Here is a 19482-nt window from a genome sequence, read left to right as displayed (position 1 = left end):
AACACGCCAGGCAGTGCAAGGAGTTTCAAATCCCCAAAGCATAGCATTTCGGAGTTTTTCATCGCCCCCCACCAGCCCCCCAAATCGATGCACGGATACAACAGGAAGCTCCCGGGCTTACCTGGGTCGGGTTGTAGAGCTCCTGCAGGGGGCTTCGAGACCCCTTCCGGCAGCAGATGTCCACGCCGAAGGGGTTCCTCCGCATGACTGAGGAAAGAAAGTGAAGGCTCATCAGCAATGAGCAACAAACGGTTGTTGTCTGACAAAGGAAAAGGCACAGGGCGGGAAGAAGAAACAGGTGGGGAAGGAAGACAGATAAGCGGCTTCTAGCACAGCTGTACCTTTAACGGCACCGGGGCCACCCTGCCTTCCCAACATCCAGGCATCGCCACGCCCGGCAGGGCAGCGATAATGCTAAAAGTTCTTCCCAGCAAATATTAAGGCAACAACACAGGCCTCTAAGACACTGCAATGAAGCTACTTACAAAAGACACTGTAAAGGCTGTTCTAAGACAGTGAGTTGTGCCAGCACCAGCCTTGGTGACCTTCCTAACAGTCCACAGCGTCCTCCCTCAACAGTCAGTCAGAACCTCTTGCTCCTGGTCCCCAAGGCATCCGGTCCCCAGAACAGTACCGTGCTCCCCACCCCCTCCCCGCCCCCCCCCCCCCCCAGGTCCCCAGGTGGGCTCTTCCCACGGAATGAGTCCGGGGCCTGGCCTCCCCAAAGCCTCTGGTAAATGAGGTTCTTTTTCGTGAAAATATTGGCTGGAGGCAGAAAGGAAGAGTGTGTGTCGTTCCAGACAGACAGAGGTGGCACGTACAATGAACAAAAGAGGGGAATTAAGCGAACGTCTCAAAAGCCCAACATCAAGGACTACTTTTAAATGGACAAGATTCTCTCTGGTCTCATTCTTCTTATTCCCAAACACCCTCACTCTGTGCAGCCCCTCCTCGTTAGCCGTCTGATAATCATTTGTTGAAGGGAGGGTGGGGAATGAATGAATGGACAAGTGCCTTCTTCTCACAGAGGAGGCGATTTTCTTGTGCACGGACATGGTGGGGGCATGATGGGAACGAGCAAACGGGTCCTCTCACAGCCTAGACCAGGGGTGGGCAAACTTTTTGACTCGAGGGCCACAATGGGTTCTTAAACTGGACCGGAGGGCCGGAACAAAAGCATGGATGGAGTGTTTGTGTGAACTAATATAAATTCAAAGTAAACATCATTACATAAAAGGGTACGGTCTTTTTTTTTAAGTTTTATTCATTTCAAATGGGCCGGATCCGGCCTGTGGGCCGTAGTTTGCCCACGGCTGGCCTAGACACTCCACCCCTACAGAGCGGCAGCAGGACATTCTCTGCAGCAGACAGCCGGGGTTTGGATCCTGACTCTACCACTCACCAGCTGTGTGACCTTAGGCAAGGTGCCTAACATTTCTGTGCTTCTGTTTCTTCGTCTGTGAAACGGGGATGAGAAAAGTGAGCCCAGAAAAGTCGGCACACGTGCTACCTGTCACTACCAGAATCAATAAGTCGAGGCCAGGGTTGCATCTTTATGGGGGGGCTTTATTCAGGTGGCCGGCGATCCGAGAGGATGGCGGGTTACATACCCTAAAAGACCGTCTTACATCTCATCTCCAGCCGACCCTTTTTTATAAAGAGAAGAAAAATGTAGGGGAAGGGCTTGGAATTCAGGGAAAAAGGTTAATCAGATAAGAGCACCCCTTCATCAGCTGACCGGTGATTCTATCTGCATCCTGAGCACAATGGCTCGGACACTGTCTTGGTGGCTGCAGTCTTCCTGGGGCACAAAGGTCGAATCCCTTGCGGGTCTCCTCGAGTCAGGCCAGGCCCAGCCAGACATTCCAGTCCCTGGAACAATAGCTTTCTACGTGCACCAGTTCCCAAGCCTATTAACTGCCTAACTAAAGGGAACCATTTTTAACCGCTTGAGTTCCCCATCAAAAGCACGTGGCTCCCTGGGTTGACTGTGAGGATTAAATGAGTCACTACTACATGCAGAATGCTTCAACTGGGTGGCGGCAAAAAAAAAAGTAGGTGTGTGTTAGAAATTTCTGAAGCTACTGGAGACCATAAACTAGATTGGCACATAATATATGACCAAAATCACTCCCCCTGTCCTTGGGAGGGGACGTGGGAACTTCTCCATTCTTGAGCCGTCGGGTGAGCTGATGAGAAGTTACCAGACCTCAGGCCGGGCTCCGGATTCTCTGCCAGGAAAGCCACGCAGACCAACCTGGGGTCCAAAAGGTGAGAGAAGCCATCGCCAGTAGCTGATCACTTCTGGAAGGTCTCCGGGTGAACCCACTCCTCATGCACCTCTCCGTGGACTTGTCACTTTGAGCCGAATGAACACCCCGAGGGTAAGTCATCAACTCCGGGACACTCCAAGCTTCCTTTCCTCTCTCCTCCCTTCCCTCCGACAGCCAGGCCAGCAAACTTTCTCTACAAAGGGCCAGGCGCTGTTTTGGCTTTGTGCCATATGGTCTCTGTCTTCGCTTCTCCACTCGGCCACACAGACCATGCAGAAATGAATGGGCGCGGCTGTGCGCCGGCACATGGACGGACGCTGAAATCTGAATTCCACCTCATTTTCACATGTCAGGAAATATGATTTTTCTTTTGCTTTTTTTTTTTTAACCGCTTCACAGACATAAATGATGGGCCAGCTGTGGCCCCCAGGCCGCAGTTTGCTGGCCCCTGCCCTAGAGAACGGCCCCAAGTATTCCTGGGGTCAGCAGTGTGATCCCCAGCACACCGCCGCGGCCTACAGCCCTCTCTGGGCAGGAGGCGATCTGCGCGCAACTGTCCGCACATAAAAGCCATTAGAATTTGATTAGGCTGATGGGGAAACACTGGTCCTTTGTTCCTCCACGGTTGCCTCGAGAAGAGGGGAAAAAAAAAAAAAAAATCCATGTTGTGTTTTTCTTTAATTTACTACTTCATTTTTCATTTCCACCCAAAACGAGGTAAACTGTTAAATGCACGCAAGTTGCCCTTGGTGCACAATGACATAGCAACACTTCGGAGGAGAAAAAAACAGCCATAAAGCTTGTAAAATTATGCCCACGCCATGCAAGATTAAACTCTCCCCATGGCGGCAGACCGGCTGGCCGAGACCTGTGGCTGCGGGACCGCCACGGAGAGAACCCCAGCGTGCAATCCATTAAAAGTCAGCTTTTATGGGGGGCAGTATTATTTAATTGGTTTATTTTTCTAATACAAGGCCTTTAAAATGCTTTGACCGTGTGGGGCCTGCAGCACGGGTTCTTTCCCGAGGCCGCCTGCCCTCGGCGGCTCCTGCAGCCCTGCCCGGACTTCACCAGGCGCCGTGTGAAGCAGCTTTGGCACCCCAGGCCACAGAAGCCAAAGGGGCCTGTGTGCTTTTTATGGGGATGATCACAATCCCACCATTTATGGGGCGCTCACTGTGTGCCAGGCACTTGGCGAAGCGTGACCCTTCACACAGTGAAGGAAGTACCTGCCTTTTACAGATCACCTCCTAAACTTCAGGAACCTGACCAAGATCAAGGCCACATGGGTGGAAAGTTGCCAAGCTGAGACTCAGACCTGACGACTGGACTCTTCATATCAAATGACAGGACCTATTGCAGGCCTGGGAGACAAAGGAAGGGCTGCCAATCCCGCACTTCAATGTGAGTCCATCGACCCTGTGTGTGTCTCAGGGGAAAAAGGCATCAGAGGAGGTTGAGCCACCAAGACACACAGACGGTGGCATTTAACGGTCAGAGAGCGTTCAGGGCACAGCAAGAAGTCGCACATTTAATCGGCACAACAGCCCTATGGGGTGGGTACACGAATGTCCCCACTTCACAGATTGGAATACTGAGCCTCGATCTCAAGACCTGTAAGAGGGGAAGACAGGATTCTAGCACAGGCAGCCTATGCTCTCAGGTGCCACGCAGGACCAATGTCAAGTGCCCAATCCACCACGTCTCAATCGTTTCTTCCTGGCCCAAGACCTGGTTGGCTGGCCACTTCAAGGACAGGTGATATAAAATGTAATCCAGTGTTATAGGAGTCATCAAAATGAAGCGAGATGATGGCCAAACTATTAGCTAACAGTTACTAAACTCACTCACTTATCCTTCGATTAATTCTTATCAAGTACCTACTATGTGCCAGGCACTAGGTATGGGGGGGATACTGATCCTCCCCATCTTATTCATGCTGTTTCTCTGGTGCTTGGCACACAGTAGGTACTCAAAGAAGCTTATGAATGATCTAGGAATGAAGGCTTCCTTTACGCGCAGCAGACAGCTCGTTGCCTGCTATCTATGGAGGAAACTTCCAGTAGCATCAGGATGCTGTTACTTTTTTTTCCCCTTTGAAAATGAAAGGTATGATGATCAAGAGCCCTAAGAAAGGAATCCCTGAGGATGTTTAATGCTGGCCTCCCACTGTCCACCCATCACCACGAGTTCTATTTAGCAGCAACACTTGTTTTCTCCTTTCCAAACTCGACTCAATGAAATTCAAGACCGTTTTTGGAAGAACCTAATTAGCTCCATTTACAGTACGATTTCTTGGAACCGGGAACAGTTGTGTGTATTCCAAACACATAAATGAAGCTAAAATTAAAACGAAGCCCCTCGTGTTTGTTTCACTATGGTGACGAGCACTGTTGGTTTTAAGGGGACGCTTCACTCCCAGTGAGCTGAGAGCCCGTGACGGGAAGTCCGCTGGAGACAAGGGAGTGGGGCCCACTCATTCTCGGGGCGGCTCCCCGGGCCCCTGCCCGTGCTGCTGGGGCAGAAGGGAGCAGCGGCGGCACCGCTCACTCAGGTCTACAGACACAAAACGGAAATGCTGTGGTTCTCTGGGTGGGAACCTGCTGTTGATGCATTTCATAAAACCAATTCTGCGGCCTGGAACTCAGGTCTTATAAAACACAGCAACCGCTAATAATCATCATCATGAGAAATACACATTGAGAATTTACCATGTGCCTGAGATGCCTGACACAATGCTAATTAAGCCTTTTTTTTTCACATTGCTTCATTAGATTCTCATAAAAATCCTGTTAGAAATAATGAATAATAACATCCTTTATCTCCACCTTATTTATTCACATATATATTTTTAAAATATTTTTATTGATTTTTTTAGAGAGTGAGGAAGGGAGAGGGCAAGAGGGAAATATCAATTTGAGAGTGAAACACTAATTGGTTGCCTCCTGTATGCACCCCGACCAGGGATCAAACCTGCAACCTTGGGTATGTGCCCTGCCCGGGATCAAACCGGCAACCTTCCCATGCACGGGATGACGCTCAATTAACTGAGCCATGCCAGCCAGGGCTATTTATATTTTTGGTGCTTCATTTTTTATTTCCCCTCTGCCCACCCAGCCCTGCTCCTGATGATGGTTGTACCCATTTGAGCGCAAAAGCTTCGAGAGGTTAAGTTGCCCCAAATGACAGCCAGCAAATGGCAGAGAAAGAAGCAAATTCAAACCTAAGCCAGTCTGTTTCTCAAATCAGTGATTCTTTTTAAAAAATATGTTTTTATTGATTTCAGCGAGGAAGGGAGAGGGAGAGAAAAACATCAATGATGAGAGAGAATCACTGATGGGCTACCTCCTGCACGCCCCACCCTGGGGATTGAGCCCACAACCCGGGCATGTGCCCTGACTGGGAATCGTATCGTGACCCCCTGGTTCATAGGTCAACACTCAACCACTGAGCCACGCCAGCTGGGCTGGAATCAGTGGTCTTGATGCTTTTACACTTAGCACTCCCACCGCAAAAACCAGTGCTCTCACGTCCCTCAACATTCAAAGTGGAGCCTCCTGGACTGAGTCACCCAGGCCCAAATGGTCTCCACCCCTGTCCCTGGCCGCACAGCTCTGACACCCAGCTGACTTCAGCCCTTTCCCGGTCTGATTTCCTAACAGCCTGGCACGGGTCCTCCTCTTCCCCACGCTCGGAGAGTCCGGGGAGGCGCTGTAATTACAGAGATGTTTTCTCCAAATGCACAGACTCCCGCCGTCCAGCGTGGTCTAGTCCATCTGTCGCAGGGCGCTGAGATGGGCAGTGTCCGAGTCAAGCTCAGCAGGTTAGAAGAAGGGTGAGCCATACCCAGCTTGCTCCGAGGGAGCTACTCCCGTAAGGACAGGCCACTCTGCTTTGTAACCGTGGGACCACAGTCTGCCCGGAGAGGCGCTATGTCACAGCTCTCCCCACCCCCTCTGGAGGTCACCCTACTGAAGCTAGAGTGACCTACTGTCCTGGTTTGCCTGGCACTGAGGACATTCCCAGGACGGGGGACTTTCAGTGCGGAAGCCAGGAAAGTCCCAGGCAAACTGGGACAAACGGGTCACCAGGCAGTGCCCTTGGGAATGAGAAGGCTCAGGACTGAATTAACCAGAACTGGATCCAGAGCCTGGTTTCACTATTAACTCCTCTTGGGACATGGAGCCAACATCCAGCTTGCTGAATGCAGTCATAGTGCCTATATCCGAGGGTGGTTATGGGAATTATATGAAAGTGCAGAACAGCCTGGTACATGGCACCCAACACCGTCCATGTGCAATGTCACAGGCCTGGATCCTGACCCCAGCTCTACCACCGCACCAAGAGCCTCACCTTGGACAAGTTCTCCCTGGGCCTTAGCTTTCTCCTTGGTCGGGCGAAGAGGTAAAACCAGGTGATCTCGAAGCCCCTAATTCGTAAGCACAGAGCAGTGGCTCTCCCCGGAGAAACATGGTTATACAGCCCTGGAGAAGCGCTGGGGGCGGGGCAGTCGAGTGTGAGGGGCTGGGGTGGGGGGTTGGGGCAGAGCAGTGAGGCAGTAACAGGGGAAGGAGGGGGAGAAGAGGGTAGGGCCGGGAGAGGATGTGAAAGGAAAGACAAATCCTGGCTGTGAGACAGATGTGCCATCCATGTCTTCCCAGCTTACAATCCAAGGCCAAAGGCCAAAGGCCGGCATCTTGGTTGGAATGACTAGGTTTTTCATATGGAAAAAATGCCATCTAATAATAATAGCAATAACTATGGGGACTCCCCTCTCCCCCAGAAAACCTTCTAGAAAGCAGAGCTGGTGGCCTTGAGTCCTGGGGGAGCATGGGCCACAGGGGCCATTCTTGGAACAAAACCCTCTTGTCCTAGTCACCCAGGACTCCAGCCTGACATTCCACTGGAGGGGGCGGAGTTAGAAGGTCTCAGAGGGGAAGAACCTCACCCTCCTATCTATCTATCTATCTATCTATCTATCTATTATTTTTACTCCTCACTGGAGGATATTTTTCCATTGATTCTTAGAGTGAAAGAGAGCGGGAAAGATAGAGAGAAATATTGATGTGAGAGAAACACATTGATTGGTTGCCTCCTGCACGAGCCCCGGACTGGGGAGAAGCCAGGGAGGAACGTGCCCTTGATCAGAATTGAACCCAGGACCACGCTCTATCCACCCAGACAAACCAGCTAGGGCTGGACCACCTTTTAAATGCAACAGGAGAGCCTCCCTTTGAGTCACTACAGCTAGAACCTGAATTCTTTGTTCTGGCTCAACCTCTAGAACAGTGGTTCTCAACCTGTGGGTCGAGATCCCTTTGGGGGGTCGAACGACCCTTTCACAGGGGTTGCCTAAGGCCATCGGAAAACACAAATATAATTACATATTGTTTTTGTGATTCATCACTATGCTTTAATTATGTTCAATTTGTAACAATGAAATTGGGGTCACCACAACATGAGGAACTGTATTAAAGGGTCGCAGCATTAGGAAGGTTGAGAACCATTGCTCTAGAAGGAATAGTCAGAAGAAGAAGAAAGAGGAGAGGAGGGACGGGAGGGAGTGATGAAGCGCCAAGGGTTCTTCCTGTCACCATCGGGCACAGAGCTGGCCTAGTCCTACGCAGCTCTCAGAAAGCTGAGGGGAAAGAGAGGTAAGTCAGTCCTCAGAAACACTACGACATGCTAAGAAATGTTTTCAAATACTCGGGAACCTGTACCTCTGGGAGATTTACTCTTTCCCCCCCATTTTTAAAAAATTAAATTTATGGGGGTGACATTGGTTAATAGGAGAGATTTACTTTTATCTTAAGAAATCTGAGGCGTTTTGAACCCAGTGTGTATGTGGGATGCTTCATGTCTGGATAGGCCCAGGTTTTAGCTTTCCTTGTTTGCACTGCCCAGCAAAGAATAAAGAATCGAGACTCAGGTTTGGCGTCTGAAGGGTCCTCATCTCACATCTGACCATCACTGCTCGTGTTCTGTCCCCACATCAAGACAGAACACGCTTATATGCGTTCAGCCGCCCCAGACTAAAGCATCTCTTGCCAAAGGGATGCGGCATGATTAAACGGCGAACAGCGGCGGAATACTAAACTTTGCTTTTTTACTGTCTTGGAAGAGCTTTGCTCAAAGCTTCCCTTTAAGCCCTTCGCTTTTCTGGGGATAAAACGGAACTAAGCACTCTCATTACTAGACATTTGGTGGTTTTTAATTTTTATTTTCTGGAGTAGATGTGAGAAATGCCAGACTTAAATGAACAATTAACACAAAGTATAAGCCCTTTTGCACACGGGGGGGGGGGGGGTCAGCACACACCAAAAACTGGGCCCAGTGAGGAGGCAGAACAGCCAAAGGTCAAAGGTCCCACAGGGGTAGCTGGGGGAGCAGACCAGCCTCTCACCCCCTCCCACTCTCATCCCTAGCAGCCGAGCCCCCAGGCCTACCTTTCTTGTGGGCCCCTCTCTATCTGCCCTCTGCCCAAGTGCTTAGTGCATAGTAGGTACTCAGCACATTGGGTCAAATGAATGAAAATAAAACAACAGGTCAAGTGACCTGAGGGTTTCACAGAAGATATTCTTTCTGCTAACGGGTATCAGGTCAGACCACTTACTCACAGCAAAAGAACAAAGGAGTTGGCATGCTCTTTCCTACCAGACTTCCTCAAAATTACTCCAAGGGCCTTCTTAGCAAAGGCGTTAAAACAAAAACATAAAGCAAAACAAATCGGAGGCATTCTTGTGGAACTGCCAGGTGCCTTAAACAACTCTGCACGCACTCAGTAAACACTCATCTTTATTAGTGTCTCTCCTCTATTCCTCACAAACACCTGGAAGTAGGCGGTATCATGCCCATTTTAAAGACAAGAAACTGAGGCTCAGAGAGGTTGAAGAATTTCTCCAATGACCCAGCTTGTAAGTGGCAGAGCTGGGATCCAAACCCCTGCAAGCTTTCCCCCACTTCTCTGAAATGAGCCACGTTACAGCTTAGAAATGTTCATGCCTGGAAGAGGCCAGGCACAAAGGCCGTGCTGAACGGTGACCCAGGTTCTCCAACTAACCAGGGCCTATGGGTGCTTTATAGACATTCACACATCGTGTTCCAGGTGACCTTTCAGGACCCCCAAAGCACTGAGGTGGGGGCCAGGTTCAGCCTAAGCTTTCATTAATACCATGATCCAACTTCAATTTTCCAGCTTCCTATTCCTTCCTGCTCACGGTCCCCCGGGCAGGGACAGCCCAGAGCCATTCAAAACCAATTTCAGATCGTTTCTTCTTATTGGAGCCCCTAGAAGCAACGACTAAAGAATAAGGAGGGATTTGAGGTTTTATGTCACTTGGGAATAATCTGAGCCTAATTATAGCTAAGTTCCATGTCAGTCTCTCCTCCTCCTACAAGCTCCTCAGAGCTCCTGATGCCCAGCCTGGGAGGTGGTTGTAGAAAAAGCAAATTAAACTTTTGGCAGATGAAGGTCAAGGGTATAAATCTGAGAATTTGATGAATGCACTTGGTAGAACTCGGGAAGAGAAAAGACACGGCTTCACCTAAAAGCCGGGCAATTTACTGCCACAGAAACCTGCCGGGGAGGGGGGGGGGGCAGGGGCGAGGGGGGGGGGGCGGGGGGACGGGACGACGACGACTCTGATACTCAGCTTTGAAGATGTACTGTCTACATTACAGCATTTACCTGCCGGAGAAGACCGGGCCACCAAATACATTCACCAAAACCAGGGCCTCTGCAGTCAACACACTTCCTCTTCTGGATGATTTCTAGCCCAGTGATGGCGAACCTTTTGAGCTCGGCGGGTCAGCATTTTGAAAAACCCTAACTTAACTCTGGTGCCGTGTCACGTATAGAAATTTTTTGATATCTGCAACCATAGTAAAACAAAGACTTATATTTTTGATATTTATTTTATATATTTAGATGCCATTTAACAAAGAAAAATCAACCAAAAAAATGAGTTCGTGTGTCACCTCTGACACACGTGTCATAGGTTCACCATCACTGTTCTATCCCATCTGCAAAAGAACATGCCTGGAGCAGAGGGTCGTGCCTACTTCCAAAAAGCACAGGGTCCCTGCTCAAGCGCAAACCAGCTGTCAGACAGGTGAGTGCAGAATCAGGGGCATCTCGGACAGGAAGGGTCTTTAGAGACAATGTGGTCCAATGACTCTCACACAATCAAAGAAAATGAGGCGCACTGTGCTACGCCAGTTTCTGTAAGGCACTTGAGCATGCGCAGATTTCGGCATCTGGGGGCGGGGGTGTCCTAGAGCCAATGCTGTGTGAATATCAAGGTACGATTATATATGATTGAAGAAAAGTACGCTCAGAAATGGTTCTGATTAAGCAAGAAAAATGGCAGGGTGCAAAACTGAAAAAATGATCTTCCTGGCCAGTAGGGTTTGCAGTCCACGCACTGAGAGAGCATGGAGAGCAACCCTAGGTGTACAATTCAGTGACATGAAGTACATTCACACAGATGTGCAACCAACAACGCCATCTATCTCCAGAACTTTTTTTTTTATCATCCAAACTGAAAATGTATCCACTAACTCCCCAATCCCCTCCCCTCAGCCCCTGGCACCCACCATTCTACTTTCTTTCTCTACGAATCTACTCTAATACCTCATAGAAGTGAAATCACATAGTACTTGTCCTCTTGTGTCTGGCTTATTTGACTTAGCTTATTTCACTTAGAAACTTCAAGTTTCGTTCATATTATAGCCTGTGTCAGAATTCCACTCTTTTTAAGGGGGAATAATATTCCATTGTGTGTACAGATCACATTCTGCTTATCTAGTCATCCATGAATGGACATGAGGGCCTTTTCCACCTTTTGGCTACTGTGCATAATGCTGCCATGAGCACGGATCTATAAATAAACAGAGATCTATACGTCTCTGCTGGGGGGTTGCTTTCTAAACCATCCTGCTGGGGAACCTGGAGCAGGAACCTGAGGCTGGGCCAAGAGGCTGCTGGGTGGGCGTGGCCACTGGGTGAGCCTGTGAGGATGATGGATCGTGGCCTAGGCTGCGTGGCGGCATGAGCATGACCTCAGAACCGTGGCCTCGGGGCCAGAGCCCCCCACGGAGTGCTCAGTCAGCTCCCACTTCAGGTCTTGGAGCAGCGAGCCCAGCAGACAGGCAGGAAGCAGAGGGGAGACTTTTGAGTTAGGTAGGAAGGGTCTTGGGCCTGGATCATCGGCTGCAAGAGCCCCAATCAGAGGGGGAGCTTAGCTCCCCAGCTAGGGGTCAGATCATCAACTTCAGGCCACTGAGGCAGTAACCTCCAAAACTGCTGGGGACCCCAAAATTGTTTGACATGGCACAATTGTTTTCTTAAAACCCCAACCTAGTATGATTTCAAGGTAAATAAGGAAAATGTCCAAAACAGGCCAATATACAGCCAGAAAGTAGGCTGGTGGTTGCCTAAGGCCTGGGGTTGGAAAGGCGAGTGACGGTAAATAGACACAAAGCTTCTTTTTAAAGTGATGGAAATGTTCTAAAATTAGGTCGTGGCGATGGTTGTACAACTCCGTAAACATACTGAAATTCATTCAGTTCTACACTTAAAATAGGTGAATTTTATGTCTCAATAAGGCTATTTTAAAAAGTACAGAAATGTTTAAGAAGAAAATCCTTAAGATTACTGTATTTTAAGACCTATTTAGACCTATTTGAGTAGGTCTACCTTGCAATAACAATATGAAAGATCTAATTAAATAATTTTTTTGCCTCCTGATTTTAAGTTGAAATCTTCTAAGTTTACATGTAATGTTGGAGCACTGAATAAACTTAAGAGTCACTGTATTTCTAAGTTTGAGGTATTAGATTAATATTATGTAAGTATTCCTTTGTCAGACAACTGAAGTACTAAAAAAGGATATTAATATACTAAATTTAAAAAAATTTATTAATCCTCACCTGAGGATATTTTTCCCATTGATTTTTAGAGAGAGTGGAAGGGAGAAGGAGAGACAGAGAGCGAGAAACATCAACATGAGAGAGACACATCAATTGGATGCCTCTTGCACACATCCCAACTGGGGGGTCCGTTGGGGGGGGGGGGGCAGGGTTGAGCCTGTGACAGAGGTGTGTGCCTTTGACCGGAATTGAACCTGCGACCCTTCAGTCTCCCGGCCAACGCTGATTACACTGAACAAACCAGCTAGAGCAATATACTAAATTTTTTTTAATGCAATTTAAAATGTTAAAGAAAGTTAAGTTTATTAAAGGCTCAAATATGAATCAAAAGCTACCCTATAGAGAATATAATAAAAAATATTGTAATAACTCTGAGTGGTGTCAGATGGGTACAAGATTTACTGGGGTGATCACCTCATCTATAATAATAAAAGCATAATATGCTAATTAGACCGGATGACCTTCCGAACGAAGCCAGTGCTGCCTGGGTCCCGGGTGCCTGCTGGCAGCTGGAGGGGAGCCCAGGTCCTGGGTGCTGGAGGGAAGCTGGTGCCGGCAGCCAGGGGAAGGAAGGCCTACTCTTGCACGAATTTCGTGCATCGGGCCTCTAGTAAGGTATATAAATGTCTAATCACTATGTTGTACACCTGAAACTAACGTGTACATCAACTATAATTGAAAAATAAAAAATCAGTTTTACAACAGTTAACCCTAAATGGGAGTGTTAGCATTTTACTACATTTATAAGTTGAAGAGTAAGATTCTTAACTTAAAGGCTAGCTTCCCATGATTTGCAGCTTTCATCTTTTCAGGAGTCTTTTTTATACACAACTGTCACCTCAATGACATAAAAACGCTCACATTAACAGAGAATTAACAGGAATTGGCACCTTCAGGCTGGTCTAAGGGCAGAGGGTCCAAGTGTCTGGGGTGAAGGAGAACCCGCCTCGACCCCCAAGCTCAGCGCAAATTCTGTCCCGAAAACCCTAACGGGATAGACGGATTTTATTGTTGAGAAACGTAAGACTCTGTGGAAAAACAGTTCAAGGAACTGAAATTGGCAGTTAACCTAGGAAAGCCCTTATAAATTACGTTTTATGTTCACTTAAATAAAACGAGAGAGACAGCCCCAGCAGTCCAGATCCTATTAATTACATTCTGCACACTTTAAATGAGTAACTATGGGCATTGTACACTCACTTTCCATGTGCCCGCCCTTCCCCCTGGAGAATTTCACACGCTCCCCCCTCCCAACCCCCCGGTTTCCCTGGAATGCTTATAAATTTATTTTGCAGTGATGCCGATAACATGCCAAAATACTTTCTTCTCTGTGGCTGCTGCTCCAAGTCTGACTTTATGACCTAGAGACATTTAGGTCTGCCTCTGGGGTCCCCCACAGCTTCAGAGTCCCCCTGAATAGTGCAGCTGCTTGCGAGGGGAGATATTCTAGGTAGCCTCAAGCGTGGCAGGGCATGAACCCCACATCTACCCTCTTCCCTCCCGTACAGAAGGCTGGTCAGCTTGGAACCGCAGAATGGGACCTTTTTTGGAATAGGGTCTCCGTAGGTGTAATTAGTGAAATTAAGATGAGGTCCTATTGGACCAGGGTTGGCCCTCAGTCCAATGACTGTGTCCTGATAAGAAGAGGAGAGGACACATAGAAATACACAGAGAAGAAGGCTCTGGGAAGATGGAAGCTGAGATTGGAACGATGCGGCTACAAGCCAAGGACTGCTGGAGCCACCTAAGCTAACAAGAGACAAAGATTCTCCCCTACACTCTTCAGAGGGAGCAGAGCCCTGCCCACACCTGGCTTTCAGATTTCTAGCCTCCAGACGGTGAGAGAATACACTATGCTGTTTTAAGTCACCCATTTGTGGTGCTCTGTGGGGGCAGTCCAAGGAAACTAATACACAGGGGCTCACATCCTATGTGACCTTGACAATATGCTCAACCGCCTGGCCCTCAGTGATCTCATCTGTAAAATGGGGACAATATGCTTATTCAGTACAGCTGTTATGAGGACTAAATAAGTTAATTCATGTCAAGTGTTTGGAGCAGCCGGGCCCAAGGTAAGCACGCAGTAAGTTAAATAAGCTACCGTTCTGATGCCCACCCAGTGCCTTCTTTTTCTAATTATCCCCCAAGAGAGCACCTCAAAACCCTCTTCTATTCCAACCCCGAACCTCACTGTCATGGACGTGATATAGACACATGAGGTCACGAGCCAGTCAGTGCACAGAAGGAGCTGGTGATGCACAAGGGAGGTCGAACCATGTCGGCTTTGCTCAAGGAGAGAGGGAGGCAGTTCCCGCAGGCGGCCGTGCGGCTGCTGGACAGAGCCTTCTCTCCATGAGCAAGAGACAGCGTTACAGGGAAGGTCTCCCTCGACGAAAGACATGCTCACGGCAACGAGGAGCTAGAGCCTTCCAGGCAGCCACCCACCTGCCCACACCCGTATGTTCATCTCCGTATGTCTAGGTGAGTTAAAGATGGGAGTCATCTTCTTAACTGTCCATGAGTCTCCGTTTCTCCTGACATTTCGCCGGCCCAAGATGCTAACGGAGAACACGGAGTTTTAAAATACCCCCGCACACACCGCGCGGCTGGCGCTGTGAAGATGTTTACAGCCTTCCCCTCCAGCGATTTCCCTCCTGGGAAATTACACCCAGGCGGGATTTGAACAGAAGCTGAAAGATTTATGCACAAAGATGTTTCCTATAATACTTCCCTTTCAGCGGCCAAAAACTGTAAACAGTCCCAATGTCCAAGATTAGAGGAAGAATTTCATAAATCATAGTTCACGTAGGGACATCGTTACTAAATCACAGTATATGAACTACTCAGAACATGACAGTGTTGTTAAAGGTAACAACGAGAGGCATGGGAAAGGGGTTTACGTTAAAGCTGCAGAATTCAAACAACCACAAGGATCAGGATCTCAGCTGTGTGAATACATATACGGTGTAAAAAGAAAAACAATGTTGTTAATCCTCACCAGTGGATATTTTTCCATTGATTTTTTAGAGAGTGTGGAAGGGAAGGGGAGAGAGAGAGAGAGAGAGAGAGAGAGAGAGAAAGGAAGAGAGAGAGGGAGAGAGAGAGACTGATTGAGAGAGAGAGAGATACATCAACATGAAAGCGACACATCGATGGGTTGCCTCCAGCACACACCCTGACCTGGGCTGGGATTCGAGCCTGCAACTGAGGTCCCTGCCCTTGATCCTTCAGTCCTCTAACCACTGAACCAAACCAGCCAGGGCTAGAGTGGCTTTTATGCTTCTTCCATGTTGTATATTATTTCCCCCACTTAAAACCGATGGCTTTATTATAACACTTGATCCATATCAACTCTATGAGTTAAAGATGCTGCCGAAAGCCAGGGAAGTTCTAAATAGAGACTTTCCCGAAGAAAGTCCCAGAGTTATCTGTGGCCACTAATGCGGACATTTCCCCCGACAGATCTTTGAAAATTGAGAGCACAATAGTGTGCCGAATTATTGCCTGTCCAGAATGCCAAGTGCCTAAGTATCTCTTCAGTTGCTGCCATCTGGGTGAGGGAGATAAAGGTGCTGGAGAAGTGGGTGGGGAGCCCCGGGCTGGGGGCAAAGAGGCACTCGGGGCCTTGGGGGAGCCATGCGGCGCCTCAGATGTTATTCTTCCTGAAGTGTGGTCAGAGGGAACGACCATTGCAGCTGTAGCCTATTAACAGCCCACACTCCCCATCTCTCCCCTCCCTCCTTCCCTCCTAGGGAGTCTATGCAACGCTGAACCTCACTCCACCCAGCCTCACTCCTCCGTCCCTCTGAGGCTACGCAGTGGGATGAGGATGAACCCAAGGAGGGGAAAGGGAGAACCAACGCGGCTGCAGTGGGTTTCCCAGGGAAAGGTTGAGCGTTTTCAGACTTATTAAAAAAACACACCTTTGTGACAATATGGAGACAGTCCCATCTTTCTCCCAAAAGTAAGAAAGCCGGGCACAGACCCTTGTTATTGCAAGAAGCAGGAAGGCCTGGTGTGCACACATTCAGGCTGGGTTTCAATTAAAACTCCCTTCAAAGTCAGCCAGGCAGGGCCTTTTATGCTGTAAAATAATAGGGCGTTTGCCAGTGGTTACAGGTACAAGAGGATAAAGGGCCACCCCCTCTCTGTGTCTGTGGGAAGTGGCCCGGGTTCGAGCCTGGGGCCACCTACCATCTGGGTGACCCAGGGCAGAGGGGAAAATAAGCAGAACATATTTTGAGCTTCCGTTCTATGCCAGGTTGAATGCCAGCCCCTTTAGTAAACGCTATTTAACCTTCCCTTTCTCAAGACCATCCTGAACACAAGTGTTATTCCCCTTTTACTGGTGAGGAAACAAGTGCATCTGCCAAAGTTACACAGCCAGTAACGACAGGTTCTCTAGACCGAGATAACGGGTAAACGGTCATTATCTGAGTGTTGTCAATAGAGACCTACCTGATGTAGGCAAGGAGGGGGAGATGAGTGAACCTGAAACACACAGAAAGCAGCATTTCACAACCCTGGGTCCATCCCGAGAAAGAGCAGTCCTGTGAAGCCATGGAAATGCGGTTTAAGTTACTTCATGAAGGTGATGGAGCGCAGAGGGGTCAACGTGTTGACATCAAAGTGTTCGGACACACATGTGAAACGCAACGCGGAGTTCACTGCTGGGGAGTAGAGCGAGGCGGCTAAGAGTGAGCCCTAGGGCGTCCTGGCGATCCACTAGCCGGCAGAGGGATCTTCTGCACATCTCCTCGCCCATCTGTGTCCCTGTTTTCTCACCCATAAGATGGGAGGAGATGAAAGCGTCGAGTATATGGCCAGCCACGATTCCTGGGTGCACATTATTTTCATGTTTTTAACTTCTCTGAAATAGCGATGCATCTTACACTTGTAGCCTTCTTAGATTTGATCAAATACGAAACGATGATGATGAAGAACATTCCTGTCTCCCTTCACACATCCAAGGGCCTCCTCCACTCCCACCCCAGCCCTCATCTTAAAGCCCAAACCCCTGGAAGGAGGTCTCTCCCCGCCACCCCCCGCACATTTAATGTTTTCCAAGCCAATACAAAAATCCTCAAGTCCGAGTGGCAAAGTGCCACATCATCCAAACGCCCTTGCCCTCGGAGGGTGACACCAAAGGGAGGGCCCGTTCAGGTGCAGGCAGACAGCTTCAGGATAACCTACCCTGTGACAGCCCCATGCCCAAGCCACTCATCACACCAAGGTCCCCGCCCCGGTGTCCTGAACGCAGTGGGTCTTCAGCAGCACCAAGAAAGACCTTCAATCATGAGACCTAACCCTCCTCCAAAAAACAGCCCCAGAGCTCCCGGACAGTGCTCCTTTAAATCCTGGTTTCCAGTCGATCTCTAATCTTTGGTCACTAAATCAAGTAATACCCAGCTTTCTCAAAATCTGAGAAAGCACCCCACCCCAAATAAACAAAGAGGGATAACATTTTCTCCATGATCAAGGTCACTCCTCCAGCAGGAGCCAAAGGAGCTCACATCCCTGGGAGCAGGCCCCAACGTCCGTCCGTCTGTCCGGAGGAGTGAGGACGCAGGAAGCATCTGTTTACAGGAGGCTCTGCTCGGAAAAGGCTGGCAGGAGACGCAGGCTCCTGGATGTCCACGGTCCAGGGGGAGCGGCTTTGCAGAGAGGGAAGCTGGGCCAGGTCAGGGAGGGCCACAGAAACAGCAGGGAGGGCACTTTTGTCTTTCACTTCCTTCTGATCGCAGTAGATGTCAACGCTCAGGGCTTTCCACAATCAGTATGTGGGAACCTTTCTGAGCCGTTCGCTCAAGCAAGTCACTAAGACATAGGAAAACCTCCCGTCCTTCCAACTGAGGCAGGAAGCCACAGAGGACTGGGCACCCCGTTCTTGACAAGTATCGTCTGGGCCCAGGTACATCGTGGAAGCAGAATAGAACAGATATAAAGAGAGAAAAACTGGGCTCCTTACACATCCAGGAAGTTTTTAACACAGTGGTTCTCAACCTATGAGTCGAAACCCCTCTGGTGGTCGAACAACCCTTTCACAGGTGTCGCCTAAGACCATCCTGCATATCAGATATTTACATTACGATTCATAACAGTAGCAACATTACAGTTATGAAGTAGCAACGAAAATAATTTTATGGTTGGGTCACAACATGAGGAACTAACTGTATTTAAAGGGCCAGAAGGTTGAGAACCACTGTTTTAATGGGACACAATTCTGTCTCTGATGCAGAGGCTGAAGGCTCAGGTACACATTTGTCTGCTGTTCTCTGACTGGATCTGACACTGAGCGTTTATTCGTTCACACGTCTCTCAATTATCTACAATCTCCAGGTCTACGGCGCAGAGGGTCTTAACTCCAACTCAAAAGAAGAAATTGAGTCTCATGGTATTTGGACACCGGCAGCCTGACCTCTGACCTAATTTACTTAACTAATCCCCACCCCCTTTTTCATGTTCTGAACTTTATCATTCCAGCCTGTACCTATAGTTAAAGCTTTTGGCTTTCCTGTGGTTGAACAGTATTGGAAACTTCCGTCAGATTCAGAAACCAATCTTTACTTTCCATTTTCTTTTATCCTCTAACTTAGCCTGAAATCTTCTTTTGTTAACGGAAACCGAAAAAGGTATTTTATCCCCCAAACCTATAATATATGGGGGAAAGTGACAAATGATTTCTAACGTCAATCCCCAAATGAAACGACTGAAGGGTGGTGAGAGCAAAAAGCAAATGTGGTTTTTATTTTGAAAATATATATATTTTTATTGATTTCAGAGAAAGAAGAGGCGAGGGAGAGAAACATCAATGATGAGAGAGAGAATCATTGACTGGCTGCCTCCTGCACGTACTCCAATGGGGATCAAGCCTGCAACCTGGGCATGTGCCCTGACCAGGAATCGAACCCTGACCTCCTCGTTCATGGGTCGACATTCAACCAATGAACAACACCAGCAAATGGTTTTATTCAAAGTTCGGGCCTTTTCCCCCAAATGTCTATCAGAAATAAAAGGGACCAGTTACTTAGGGCTGATCTTATGTGACCATTGTACGTGGTTTTCGATGACAAATAACAGCTCTGTGTGCCTCTTGATTATCCATGCTGGTGAAGAGGGTGGTGAGCCAGGCCACCCAGAGGCAGCAGGTGACCCAAAACATGGCTCCTAGTCAGCTGGGCCCGCCGAGCAGGATGCTTAACCAGTCCGCTTTTATCTCCAATATGCTTGGCCTAAAGAGTTATTCCGAGGGAATGGCTGGCTGGGGACAATCAGGCTG

General features: G+C 48.6%; 1 protein-coding gene across 3 annotated transcripts in view; it reads right to left on the bottom strand.

Annotated features, from left to right (window-relative positions):
• CHST11 (carbohydrate sulfotransferase 11) overlaps positions 1–19482 on the bottom strand; it is a 228498-nt gene that overhangs the window by 119374 nt on the left and 89642 nt on the right. For all 3 annotated transcript variants that reach the window (XM_070410945.1, XM_070410946.1, XM_070410947.1), the window contains exon 2: positions 122–207. In XM_070410945.1, the coding sequence (XP_070267046.1) occupies positions 122–207 (86 nt within the window). The remainder of the gene's footprint in view (positions 1–121; positions 208–19482) is intronic.

The sequence above is a fragment of the Myotis yumanensis genome, unplaced genomic scaffold, assembly GCF_028538775.1.
Source record: "Myotis yumanensis isolate MYYU_CA2020_CCGP unplaced genomic scaffold, mMyoYum1.0.hap1 SCAF_3, whole genome shotgun sequence".
Lineage (NCBI taxonomy): Eukaryota > Metazoa > Chordata > Mammalia > Chiroptera > Vespertilionidae > Myotis > Myotis yumanensis.
The sequence above is the reverse complement of the archived record's forward strand: the minus strand, read 5'-3'. Positions and strand labels throughout refer to the sequence as shown.